General features: G+C 39.7%; 1 protein-coding gene and 1 long non-coding RNA gene across 15 annotated transcripts in view; one reads left to right on the top strand and one right to left on the bottom strand.

Annotated features, from left to right (window-relative positions):
* The window catches only part of LOC147757235 (uncharacterized), a 33,294-nt gene extending 25,168 nt beyond the window's left edge, over positions 1–8,126 (top strand). The window contains exons 3-4 of the long non-coding RNA XR_015321660.1: positions 687–7,020; positions 7,240–8,126. This is a non-coding gene — a long non-coding RNA (uncharacterized LOC147757235). The remainder of the gene's footprint in view (positions 1–686; positions 7,021–7,239) is intronic.
* The window catches only part of LOC111245905 (uncharacterized), a 71,664-nt gene extending 57,953 nt beyond the window's left edge, over positions 1–13,711 (bottom strand). For 9 of the 14 annotated variants that reach the window (XM_022794897.2, XM_022794894.2, XM_022794895.2 and 6 more), the window contains exon 1: positions 2,252–2,386. In XM_022794897.2, the coding sequence (XP_022650632.1) occupies positions 2,252–2,306 (55 nt within the window). In that variant the 5' untranslated portion in view covers positions 2,307–2,386. Of the gene's footprint in view, positions 1–2,251; positions 2,387–4,969; positions 5,107–9,803; positions 9,985–12,693 lie in introns of those variants that run through there. The other 5 variants (XM_022794893.2, XM_022794899.2, XM_086980729.1 and 2 more) reach the window with 5 other exon arrangements.
* Between the last annotated feature and the right edge of the window lie 1,111 nt (positions 13,712–14,822).

The following is a 14,822-nucleotide window of genomic DNA, read 5'->3' on the forward strand; positions in this document are numbered from 1 at the left end:
ATATATACACTTTATAATTTTCGCCATTTATGGTTGATCCAATATTGCTTATGTTCTAAATAGTAACATATTCTTATCTTGCCTGACTTAGGTAGATATCATAGCAGCAATACATGTGTGAACGATTCCTTATTTCGTTAATTAGCCGTTATCGACTAGCACAACGTCAAGTCTCAAACGTTCAAAATGATTCATTGCCCGCTTTCCTTCCAAGCGAATGGTGGCACTTCGTGTGTCTCCCCTGACATTTTCAGTACAATCTCTTGTACTCAGCTGATTCGTATAGCGCTGCCGTCAGTGATACTGTCGTTGTATTTCAGTGGCCGTACGTCGCGCTCCTTGACAGTGGCACTGGGTCAGGGTTATGTCGCAATCCATTCAGTAGACCAGTAACGTGCACAGACCTAGGGCAAGATGCGTCGGGACGCATTGTGGCCACGCTGAATACTATATGAAACGTATTTATTAATGCTTAACGATCGACTAGACGGCTTGCGCCTTTTTAAGCGCGTGGTTGATACCATCATTCCAGCTACCGTCACGGTCACAATCAACTACGCCCAATTTGTAGACGTCCTCCACTAAAGCTGTATTTTACACGCGTTTATCAGATATATACCGGTACTATGTTTACAGCTGTGTGTGCACATTCACTTAATGGCTAAAATGCTTGTGCTTTTATTCAGAATCAAGGTCAAGCGAAAATTCTTGCGTTGATTAATACCAGTGATGGGTGACTACCTCGGTACAAATAGGACAACCCTAGCCCGCACACACGTAATGGTCCGACGCTGATTGCAGCGCAAGACTAAATAATGGACAGACATCGTTTATCCAAAGTACGCAGTAATAACCCATATCGGAGTCAACGCGACGTTGTGAAGCTAGGCACGGGGAGCAAACGGAAGCCCTGAACATATTGCGATGGGCAATGATGACCGCCCCGCTCATCGCCTGATTGATATACCAGCCATTTGTATGCAGACTCTATGATCCATAATTTAAGCATGGACAACATTATGTTTGCATTTAGCAGATACAGATTTGTATGGTACGAATGGACATTTGCTACGTAAACGCGAAGCGAAAGATGAGGACATAATACATGATTGTATAACGGCTTGCTTCGTGAGTTCGTTACGCTGTAACAACATCAAAAATAGGCGAAGGCATGTGTTCTCAATACTTAATTATCTTGAAAAGTCTTATGTTGACTATAATATTTGAACGATGACTTGTCTGCTTTTCTAATTACGCGAAAGGTCGCAGATAGAATTTTAAAACGAATCAGACCGATTCATGGTAGCCCTAGAACAGTGCAAAGCTGAACATTATTTTTCAGCGACCAACTTTAGATAACCCGAAACTCTCTGACGGGATAAATATCTGGCATAAAAAATAAAAAAACAAAGTAAAGTTCGGCAAGATTTTCTTTTAAGAACAACTTATGACATGATTTCTAGCATAGCTGTGACCATGAATTTTAATCAATGCTTCCCGTGCGCATTTTATCGGCCTTAGAAATTTATATATAGTGACTCGCCGTCATAGGTAACATTGAAATGCCACTATAGCTTAATATATTCTACGCTGTCCTCATAACAGCGCAATGGTGGTATGTAATCGATTTCTACCGTTCAGTCCCTTCACATCGGTAGTATTGAGCCGCACATCCACCTCGGCAGGTCTTCGAACTAACACTGAAGTACAATACCGAGGCCTACATTTTAAGAAACAGTCGAGAGACAGCTATAAAGTTCTTAACAAATTCTAGCAAAAATCTCGACCATTGAGAACTGAGAAATTATCGACGGCCGCCAAAACTCCGATTTGGTCACCCTTTCCATAATGCCGAAGCGCCTTTACTTCACTAACAATGAAGTCTATATTTTTTTCTGTTTCGATAAGAACATGCTAATACGTATAAGTCTAAATTAAATCTCAGTATGATTTATAGCTATGGCGGGCGTCGGGGAGAGGTTACACATCTTTTTTCAATTTCAGCCACAATTAAAAACCTAATATTAGTGGACCCTATACAGGTATGATACAGGTTTCTTTGTAGTGGATAGTTGCGATGTGTATGAACTAAATACGAATCTAAGTACCATGCAAAATGCGGATGCGGGTAAATTATGCCATGGCGTTGTTGGCTCGATTGAATTACTATTGCTTATAAATGCACTAACACCTGATAAATGGGTTTTTGTACATGCGGAGTATTTAAATCAACATCGATTTACATAGTTACCTCGTTGAGCGAATGCTGACAACCCTGTATCGCCACTCATCGTCGGTGACATCATTCGTATGGTCGCAACAATCAATTTATTGCTCTCTGTCTATGGCAGACGTATAAGGCAAGGCACCCGATGAACACGTTACATTTGAAAAGAAAGCGGAACTATCCGGGATCGAGCGGTACTACTCAAGCCGCAGTCATCACGAGACAATTGTGACGCTATGCAGATCGGCACAAACTCGCTGTGAAGCCGATGGTTCATCACTTGATCCGATTTTCCGCCGTTCTCGATCATCGGTTAACTTAGTGTTATATATATAAAAGTTCACAACGCGCAAAACAGTGATAAATTCGACGCACGCTACATAAAACACCACATTCTCTACCTAAAAGTTATTAACTTTATGTCTAAATGATAAAGTTATTCATTGATACAGCTATCAAATATCGTCAAGAGTACTGTTGTTACTGAACGACAACATCTAACTTCCTTCGCTGGTCTTTATCGACAGCAATGAACCGAATACTTCTATTATTGTTACTGGGTTCAATCAACAACAAGCTCAATCCAGTAAACGCTTGAGATTTACTCGACCATTGAACAACTCAGTTCACCGTCACACTGCCGTCAGTCAGCGAAAAAGAAATTCTCTCAGACAGAACTCTCAAGCAGATGCGCTAGGCAAGGAGGCCGGCGCTGCGTCTGTCATGAGCTGGCCAATAAACTAGTACTACGGCCACAGTCGCTCAAGATGGCCGGGCGCGACCGATTATTTAGACACACTTCCTGCGGTCAACGACTGAACTCTTGACTAGAACTCTTGGCATGCCAGCAACAGATCCGGTGAGAAGATTTTAAAAACGACCATTAAGCCAGTATCGGCTTTTCGATGTGCGCATTGGTTCGGTCTAGTGCGTGACACAAATAGGCGACTAATCATACCCTCCACACATAGCAAACAACTCCCAGGGAGCTGTAGCTACGGCGCTCGCGATTCCGAGCGATCACTAGAAATCGCCCGAACACGGAACAAAAAACGCTACTGCAGTGAGAACAACTTCTTGGAAGTTAGCCTCGTGCAACTCGTATTGCTGCTAAGAAGGCGAGCGTCGACGCTACATGGAATCGATCGTTTATTCGAGACAAGCCAACTGCTCTGGCCCCGTCCACTTGTCGACAACCAGTTCGCTCCCACTGACCGATAGTCATAGATGTCTGCTTGTAGCTTATTTTCACCACTCTTAGCAGCGAGCCCTGTAGAGATTCCTCGCTACCGGACTCGCTTGAGTCGCGCATGCACATACAAGGACAAGTGGCGATGTATATATATATGGCTCGTAAGAGCTGCTCGCGTGTCTCGACTGGGGTGTACATGTTCCAGCAAGGCAGAACCAGCTAGTGACGACGAACTACATAACATAAATAGAGGAGGCAAGAAGTCTCCGGCAGATCGCAGCGACACCAACAGGAGCGACGGTAACAGCCACACGAACTGATATCCGCTGTTCATTCGTCGATACGGAGTCAGCTATCGGGGTCGGATAGAACGGCAGACTCAATGGCTGCAGCTGACTCGGTCCGCGTGTTGTGTTCAAAGGACAAATGAACGAGTGATGAGCACTGGCACGCGGACGACACCGATCAGAGGTCAACTTGTGGCCAGCTTAAGTACGTGGCTTATGTTGAAGCTCGTGTAGACCAAACTATCAGAATCTGGCAAAAGACAGCGTATTGCCTTGGAGTTCATAAAATATCAATGACGTAATTCTACAATGTGCATAGAACGTGTGTTTTTGTGGACATTATCTGTCTGCTTGAGCCCTCGCTCTCTTACGAACTCAGAGCATAACTTAAGGTCTTAACCAGTGTATTGCTGCAATTGAAATTCGATTGACATGAAAATGTTTGTTCAGACATCCCATTATGGCAATCACTGTACCTAAAGTTCTATAAATTACAATAAAATAATGTGCCAAAGTCGCCCCTTAAGCACCTCAGGATGTTTGCACACACTAGGAATAAGGTCAGATAAGCTCCACTAGAACATTCGGTGGTAAGACATTAGTCTGTATCTGACCACGTGTCAATATGAAGGGAAAATGCTATAGATAGGTAGTCTCCAAGTGAAATAGACAAGCCTATATTTTAACATGTTTGTAGTGCTCGTTAGCGTGAAGATTCTAGAGTAACGGTACGTAGCCGCTTTAAGCATTCGTTCAGGTAAATGTCAGCCTTACATACATACGTTCCAATATGAGGACGTAAATTAATTACTACAATAATCGACAGACTAGCTAACTATTACGAGTAGAAAATTTATCTGTGAACACGGAATTCGCAGCGTGCTTAAGGATAATTAGCTTTGCTCCCTTAAAATCGACTTTTAATAATTGCTTTGAGCTTGTTCTTTATAAGAGCAAATATGTCGGAATGATTTTGAAAGAAATTCTGTAGGCCGAACAAAAGTTTACTGGATCTTGGTAAGGGCCAACACTCATAATAATCTATGGCTCATCATAAATATAATGCTTTTCACTGCGCGAAAATACATTGTTTACAAACATTGAAGTGAATATGGACTCTCGATAAATGCTCTACATTTTAAACTATCCCTCTCTGTGAGAGGACAGTTTTTTTCTGTTCGTGTTAAATATACAGCTGTAAATCGCCGTAAGGGGCAAAAAAATAAGCAATTAATAGCGTTCTGATTTCGATCCGATACTTACGCTAGTATAACGGTACATTTGAATTCCAAGATAGATTCACAGATTTCCTTTAGTAATCCTGTGTTTACCCTTCCATTCGTCACTGTCAGATATCATTCACTGTATGATTGTTGATTTCGACGGCCATTCTTTATCACTGTGTATAGGAATACAACGATCAAACTGCTGTAAAACAATACAATCGCGCTGCCTTTCTATATTTTGATTTTGTAATGATGTCTTGGTTCAAAACCGGTTTGGTGTCTCTGTCTTCGAACCACGATACGACGATTCGTCATAGTGACTTATCTTTGTTTTGGAGCACATTTTTAAATACGGAAAAGTCCTATTTAAAAGCTATATAGGACGTGACATCGATAGCCAATGCCCGTGTCGACCAAAGGAAAATAAAATATCCGTATGTCAGCTTTTACGTAAAGCTTCTGACATCCTAATAGGAAGGGTCGACTATACAAAACACCGAGCATTGGAATACGCTGTTTAAGATTTCATCGTTACGAATTGCAGATGTTAGCGCCACACGAAGTGCAGAGTTCCACGTAAAATTCTACAGGTTATGTATACAAGACCTGCGCAAACATGCTCGGGCAAAGGTCGAAACAGGTCGAACGTTTGCTTTACAGGCGTAAAAAGGATGACATCTAATTTATATGCTTCAAGCAACTGGATTAGCACATATAAAGCAACTACATGTCAAGTATAGTTGATGCTTATGTAAAGTTTATATGATATGAGCGTCTTTTCTATAACATGTTGCACCGCTAAACGAATGAACCGGTTTTTACATGGGAAAAGAGGTGAGAACAATTGCGTTGTTATCATCGATAAGTAAAAAAGAAAACGAGCATTTTCGAGTTGAAATTCTAAATGCAAGTAAACGGTTATTGAAGTGGAGAACTCGTTATTGTGTGTTTCCTTATCAAAAAACGGGGTTCATTTGTGTATCTATTGCTGTTGGGAGACGTAAAATATACGTGGTGTATGAAAGACACATCACAGAAAAAGCCAATTTGTATTCATCTAACGGATGTAGCATTCAAGTTAGGGTGTAAGAACGCCGGTGTGTATATACACGATATATTACTGATGATACTCTATGACAGATTCAATTAAGTCCGTAAAAAGCTGTCCCGTAAACTTTCGACCGGAAATAATTGATTTTTCTGCATTTACTGAATCCGATATTATCTAGTGGATTTATTGCCCGGTCCAAGTTAAATCAAACACCATTGTTGTTTACATTTTCAACCGAGATAATTTATTTATGAATGAAAGAAGCTTGCCATCTACATGTGCAGAGAGAATTTCCTAAACATTCCTAACCCTTGCCACAATTTTACCGCTTTTAAAATTACCACCAAACTGCCGGATGTTATCCTTAAAACAGCATGACATAATTAAAAAGATTATCGTTCAAAATTGAAATGATTATATTATATCGGTGTCTTGGTGTTTTTTATGGCATCTGCCAATTCTCAACTATTTTTTTTATTCAATTAAGTTGCTAGATTATATCGCCCGTATATCGATTGAAATAGCTAGAAGCTCCAATAGAATGCAGCCTAGGCACAGCCAAGGAAATTAACCCCTGCCTGAACCTTCGTTGTCTAATTGCAAGAATCGTTACCGTAAACAGGTAACACATCATGTAGACGATACATTCTTTGAGGACGCTCGTTGCAGCTGCATCGAATGCGGTCCTAGTTTGGCCTTCTTACGGAATTCGCGAGCGGTCCATTTTGAAGTGTTATTTTCGTGGAGTTTGTTTGCGACATCATACATTCATCCTAAATACACATCACCACAGTTATTTCTGTAGTATATCTACTAATGCTTCAAGCTTTACATCCGACTTCACTGCGTTGTTCTAATCAGTTGGTCTCTTCCATCACGAAATGGGATGTACACATGGGGTTTCGAACCCAGACCCCAAGTGTCCCTAGGTTTACTTGATAATCCGGTTACTGCTACGGCACCGTTAGCGCAACACTGGCTTTGCTACTACTGAGGCTTTTACAAGGACCAACGTTATTGCTTCTTTTACATCAACGGTAAATATAGTTTCCAGACCGCATACAATAGTTAACATTGTGCAAGAGTTAGCATGACAATACGGCCCCGACTAATCGCGATTAGGTATCGACCTCTTCCTAGATCAGCAGATTATTTGCCACGTAACTACGCGCGCTTTCCGTGTGGTAAGCAACGACGCGCCGTAATTTTTACTCATTTACACATTTTTTGCTAACTCAACGATATCTAATTTTCAGCAGTAGAAGCGTTTGAATTAAACCAGAGCGACAGCACAAAGAGATACATTAACCCTTTCCAGCGTTCTTCTATTACGACGACGACCAGCTACATTAAGCACACGTACACATGCTACAGATCTGCACGGGGCAAGTACACGATCGGCAGCAATGTTCTTGCGTGGGAGTATTTTGTAGTTGTAAGCAGCTCTAATTACGTAGGATTACAGTTCTTTTGTAGGAGGAAATGAAGGCCGTAGCTTTTACATTGCCATCGAAACATGTTAGCATTGGCTTATTACAGCGCAATGCTATGCGCCGTAGATTTCGGCTCACCAAATATACACACGTATCATTGAAAGGCAAAAAAAAAATTACAATTTTTTTTAGTTAGGTTAGTAGCCGTTGTATGACTGAACGTTTTGCGTCGATGATGACGATGACCCTAGAAGGAAAGCCCTTGCTCGCAGTTACTGCGTTATAATATATAACTACGGTACATATTCGAATGTATGCTAAATGTACATACTGTTTCTCAGATACTAAATTTGCGATAGTCGACCGAAAGTTTACTGGTAGAGAGCTGTTAGCGCAGAACGTGTGCACACGGAAAGACTGACTCGAATTGTGCACCAAGCAGGCTTCAGCAGAGTACTGATCACTGTCATGTCTCTCTCAAAATCAATAGCCTGTACCAAGCAATCGTGCACCGGTTTAAAGATGTCAAAGTCAATTGTAATACTGTGTGTACTTGAACTGCTCGTGGGTCTATAAAGGATAGGCCGAATACGTCCTGGACTTTTATTTTTAGCGAAAACATACAGGTAGAAGAAACGTTAGACAATGTGTTAACAATCAACCGATATATTCACTTGTGCGTCAGTTATACGTTAGCTTGTTGATCGAGGCCCTAGTTGAATTTATGATTTATGTTTTAATTTTAATAATAATAATAAATATCAATAATAATTTACATTATTGTATCGTTTGTCTATGTCTTTGAATAGAGCGAGCAGGCTAGTAAAATCATCAAAAAAAAAAAGTAGCAAAAACTACAATCGTGAAATATACCGAATTGTTTTAGGGTAGGTAGGCGGAAGTTCAAAATTCACCTTTTAATGTTTAGTAGCAACAACAGACGGATGGCACTTTTTTCCTCACTGGACAAACTTACCGTGCTTCGAAATTTTTCGAAATTCCCAAATTTCGTCAGCTGGTCTCTATCGATGACGAGTTGTTTCAATCTATGACATCCACGGTATATTTATCGCTTCGCCTAAAATCGCACATCAAGCTAATGGATCGTCACGTGATCGAATACTATATAGTGCCCATATCGGAAGCAAGTCCAATGACCTGATTCACTGCCTTTACCTTCTTATTCATGCCCAGTCGAATCGATCCAATTGACCACTCCAACCCAAACAGCAGCCAATGAACAAAAATCGTTACGCTTATGTGTAAATATTCCTTGTCAGCATTTGCTTCTGGCTTTCCTCATTGGCATCGGCGGATCTCAGATCGGCAGTGTTTCACATAATACTAAATCTATATACTAGCCGTTTGAATCTGTAGCTGGCCGTTAGCAACGGCCGACGCGATTTATGCCCCGATCATATCCAATCAGTCGTTGACGCTAACTAAATGCAGTCATATTTCCTTTTGCGGCTTCGGTGCCCGTGGCACACTTGTAGCTTTGGGCCGTCTGCTAAAGCTAGTGGCCATATGTAGCTCAGAAAATGCTTACGAGCGTGCTGACATTTGCACCAGAAAAGACCTTGGTTGAAATTTATACAACAATGAATTGTCATTTTATATTTACTTAGTAATTCTTAATGGCACGAACATGTTTTTCATGTTAGATTACTAGTTCAATTTATTTAATTAACAATGCTTATAACAGTAACAAACGTAGCTTTTTTTTTTCTATTTTTTTTTTATAAATTTTCATTTCTTATTCACTAACGTAATTATTAAATAGTCTAAAGAACCAAATTACTAACAAAAATCACTCTCTAATCTGATGTTTTAGGTAAAATCGCATAAGGTTTCAAGTGTTGCTTTCGTTTTCGGACAGCCTTAATGCCGTTCTAAAAAATTATCATCTGAATTTTATTAAATGTGGCAAATGAAATTTAAAAAACAAAAACAATGAGACACTTGATTCGATCATTGTGGGATCATATTGAAATCGTTCTGTACGAAATAGGAAATCCTCGCTGGCAACATCCCCGTAACGTCATTATGGCGTAAAGCATTTTTCGTGTTCGTGCGAATAAATGTCTCTATGGCGTATAGAGCCGAGCTTCAAGTAGGCTAATGGGTCAGTTTTACCTCGTAATTACCCAACGAGCGGTCCTTGATAAAGCAATGACAAATGTACTGATTGCTTTCTTCACAATATAAATGGATGCATAACATTTTGTTATTTCCCTTGTATTAGAAAAGATAGAAAATAGTTTTTCTAATATATATATATATATATATGTTTACTTCAGAAAACACCTTTCCACATCGTAAAGCGACTAACACATCTGTTCAATAGTGAGAATCGAAAGACAATAAAAAAAATACTGTCAGCTTACTTCTTTGAAGTAGCCTCAATTTCCGTTCTGGGCAATGTTGTCCACCGTTGAAATTCTTCGAACGAATAAACTTCAGGTAGTTTGAAGACCATCATGAACGGTAAGCAAATTCGTCAATCCACTCACGTTGCAGGAAAATCATTGACCAGCTAAATATCATGGTACGTCAAGCTGAAGCTAACTGCCGTCCAATGTAGGTATAAAATCATACTTTAAAAGATAGCGAATGTTTTACGAAACTTAAATAGCTGCAGAATTTTAGCCAAGAGAGACCAAAATTATCACTATTCTTAGTCCTCTAGAATAACAGTAATCGAGCACGCTGGACAAAATTATTATAGATAAGCGATCCGTGTATGGTGGTAGAATTGCGCCGATGGAACTACAAGACACCAAAAAATCGGATGTAAAACGGAAAACACTTCACGAAGGTCCTAATTTGCTTTAGGACCTTCGTGAAGGACGATATCGTACTGCAAGCTATTTTACATGTAATACACTTTTTTAGGCTACTACCCAGTCAACTGTATATTTTACGTAACAACATTCGATTGGATAAAAGTAGGATTTCAATTCAACAATAGGTCTGGAAAAAGTACGCGTACTGCATTTCATGACGCGCAACTTCTCGTCCCCAAACCGTTAACTCGTTCTTGCTCTGCAGAGGTGTTTATTACAAACTCGAATCTGTGATTGAAAAATAGTAAAGAAAACTGTCAAAATCATGTAAAGTGAAGTAACAGGGAAAATTAAAATACGTTGCGCGGAGCAATTAGGCTAGATGTACTTTCTAGCGTTCCAGATTGAAACAAAAATATCAAGTATCCCTCATCTTTAAATCGCATTTTCAGTTTTTGAGTAACCAATGCGACTATACTGCAACAAATTTCCTATCAACATTACTCAACAAACTTTTTGCGAAAAATAATGTAGGTTCGCTTCTAGCATAAATAGGTATATATATATATATATATATATATATATATATATTTATTTTCAGCGTTTGGCTTCACTAAATTCATAGTCCTTGGGACATCATCCTAGCAAATATGGAATATGCATAACATCAGACGTCGCATGTAATGTCTTATATCTTCTAAAAAGGCTACTAAGGTTCTCGAAGCGTTTCCATTGCTAAAATACGTGATAGTTTGGGAATTCATTCACCAAACGATGAATTCGGCTTGTTGATTCTTTAGAAATGGAAGATCAACATAGAAATTTTACAAAAATAAAGCTAACTCTCTGTACATGAATTAAGGAGTAGCTAACTATACTTAGCAATTGCCGGGACAAATCTATGGATTTTAAATTCTTAAAAAATATCTAACATTAGATTAAATATATATATATATACACGTTTACATACACACAAACTATTTAGTCATCTACTTGATATATACAATTTCATACTGCTGAATGATCTTGATTTGGTAGATTTAGTTTTTTTACTTAATTGGTCAATTAATTTTTTGTTGACGTCAATTGAGGGATGAGAAATAACTCTAACCAGGTTTAAAGAAGACTTTTAGCACTATTGGAGGAACGCTTATTTGAATGAGGGGTAAAGAGAAAACTCGTTTGATGTTTACTGCCGAAAAACAGTAACGGTGCGTCAGCCTTAAAACCGATGAAGTTGATATTGAACTTATGGCCTACACACCGCAATGATTTATGCCGAACGCAACGAATAAAATACACACAGAGTCTTATTAAGCATTTTTTTATGCCCCGAAATATCTGGTATGAAAGGCGTTGTTAGAACCCAGTAGAGATTATGTCTTTGGCGTGTTACAGATATAACGGCCTTTCCGTTACATTGCACGCTGTAGGCTTCATCCAGTCAATTTCGTAATACCGGAGATCAACTATTTACAACTGCCTGATAACGCTTCTCCTATATTTATTTACACGTGTCCCAATTCTCCGAGGATTTCAAATCTTTATTCGCGCGTATCGTTCAGGTCCAAACGAAAATCGAGCTAAATACTTTTCAAAAATCCTGTTCGAACAAGGAAACGGCTCATGTATATCCAGTCGGAAAAGTCGCTATGTACGTACGTATGGCCATTTAGGTATTACCATTTAAGTATTACTCTTCAATATTATTAGCATGTTAATATGTTATGGCTGAAGATTAGATCAATGTTGAAATTAAAATTGGGAAAAATAAAGACCGCTGCAGTATTTAGTTGATTGTCTATGGAAAATTTTACTGCTAAAGTATCAAAGCCAGATAGAGAAAACAAAAAATTTTAATACGGCACTTTCACCTTCAATATTAAAAAATAAAGTATTTTTACATATCATAGAAAAATCCATCTGTCTGTGTTGAACTGCCTGTTATTTTTTTTTATAAATGTGCGTTGTTTAGCCATCCATCTGGACCACATCGATAAAGCACACAGCATTATCACTATAATGATTGCCTACTGCGGTGGTATCGGTCTTGCCGTTTCGAGTTTTCGCGTTGCATCGGATATAGCTAAAGCTAGAGGTCTACAGTTTGAATTTTACGTCTCTTATTGAGAATTGACCTATATATCTGTGTTCGCCTTGAATTTCTAATCGCTTTCATCTGTCTAGGCAGTCCATGGGTCGATAACTGATCCCCGGGATTTTAGCGATCTACTTGGACGAGGAATGAGTGCATTTCAACTGTTGACTCGTTAGATACGCATTGCGTGTCTTGTGCCATGGAACTTTTTGCTGGTTTGAAAAGAACCATTAAAAGCAAACGTTTGATAGGCTTGATTGACCATTGAACTAGAGCCGTTGTTCAACACCGCAGGGTCTACGCATGAATATTCGATCTAAAAATAAAGAATGTCGTGATCGTGTGTTTATTCTATAGGTGGACATTTGTATGTATCTCATAATAGATACTCACATTCCTTTAACGCCGTTTCCTGCTGTTTGGTGGTAAGTTCTATGTAGAACATAATTAGATTATCCGAAAATCGGTATCGAACGAAGATTACCACAAGTTTTTCGAGCAAACTAACTTAATTTCAAAGTGTATAGGTGATTCTCATTATAGTCGATTAGTGTTTTTGGCAATGTTTTCATCTGTTCCTATCTGAACCTTTTTCAGTCAAACAGACTGCAGTTCCGTGTGTGAAACTACCATTTGTGAAACGATAGTTGAACATGCATTCCAGTCAAAAGTGACTGAGTCATCACTTTCGCAATTGAATTCTAATTAAACTGTCACTACAGGCGAACGAACAAACAATCACGCACAATCATGATGTTGCTGTTACTTCTCACTAGGTTCATCAAGTAAACAATGCCTGTATCAGCAATCTCCGTTACACTTGAGCACGAGTAGCGCCATATACAACTTTGGTTGCAGTCGAGGTCCCAACGAGTATCTACGATTTTTTGCCCTCATTGAAATTATTCGTCTTCCGCACTGTTTATCATCAACAGGTCGTCCATCTCAGTAAAGGCTAGCTTTGACGATGCCGCCTAGATTCGTGCCATCCTCAATGCTTTCAACAAGCGACTGAGTCTCAGCGGGCAACATTCTACCTTGAAAAGTATCCTTGCTCATATATTTACCACGTACAATTTGCTACCTAATTGTGCACCAGTTGTACTACATCGCACTCTGCATGTTCTTGCCAACTTCGTCAATATTCGTCTCCTTTACCAGACCGCAGCAACACCACCGTCAAGATACACTTATGACTACCCACTCAGCACGCTGGGAGCAGGGGCGGCGGGGGGAAGAAGGGGGTTGTCGGTCAATGTGAACGAGCTATCAGCGACAACGAGAGCAGCATTACGCCCTTGCCATTTTACTATAAAACGCCAATGTCAGTCCAGAGGGAAACCGGCAACGCAGAACATTCGTCTGCCTGCTCCCTTACGCTGTTTACAGCAGCGACGCTCCACCAGCGGCCGATCGTGACGTCACCTGGTGCCTGTTAGAAACCAGCCAATCGACACGCCACAGGGCAATGGTAATAGCAACAGGATTTAGTAAGAAGAAAAAGCAGACACTCTGTGAACTATGTGCGATTATAAATGAATAGTGAAAGATAGATAGCTCATGGAAATGAGCCTTTGTTAGAATACTCACAGAAGAAAGATGACAATTTCGTCAAACAGGTTTGTGAATTTGTTTAGGGGGTTTATGTAGTAGAATCTGCGCTTGAGATTCCTCTAATTTTTGTTCCTATTGACGTCGAGCCAGCCAATCTCACACGTTTGACCATAGCGTTGCGGCTTTAAAACGAGAGCCAAATATTGAGAAGACTGAGAGATATGGGGCTACGAGTGTGCGCAAATAGCACTTGTTTGCGCTTTATCCAATTTATGTCGTCAACGACGTTGGTGGGGCCTATTATTCGACGCGGCATCCATCTAGCGTATCACAAATACTTGCAAACAATCCGGCTGATACCTTACTAATTCTCTAAATGGATTTTTATGCAAGCTGCATTTAATTAAAAAAACTTTATTTTATTATTAAATAATAATAATATCGGCACGGAATGGTTGATACCACTCAAAGAACAGCATTACCATATCCGCCAGTGTTCACCTCAAAACACCCACGCTTGTTAATTTAATCATCCTTTTCTCGCACATCATTCACATAGAATTCATACTCTATCTAATCACAGGTCGGTTACTGCTTTCCAGAAATCTGGATTCAAGACAATTCTTCTATAGTCCTGGTTTAATAAGCTTCGTGCATTATTGGAGTCATACAGTTACATTCACTCTGTTATCCTATTTCAGCCATTCAATTTTTTTCGCCAATTTCGTCATTTTGTATGTTTCAATTACCCCATTCAGCTACTTTACCGACGTGTTCTAATCATTTTTGACATTGTAGCAGGTATTGCACTCCCTGCATCGAGTTATCACAATGGCGTCGTTGACCCACTGAGGTACCTTTGTGGTTATCTAACTACCTTAAGATAAAGCTGTTGATTATAAAGCTCTTTGATTTTCGAACTGCCGTGTAAACATTAGGCCGCTAGGAAAAAGCAGGCTCGTAGGCAA

Source organism: Varroa destructor, unplaced genomic scaffold (assembly GCF_002443255.2).
Source record: "Varroa destructor unplaced genomic scaffold, Vdes_3.0 BEIS01000002.1, whole genome shotgun sequence".
NCBI lineage: Eukaryota > Metazoa > Arthropoda > Arachnida > Mesostigmata > Varroidae > Varroa > Varroa destructor.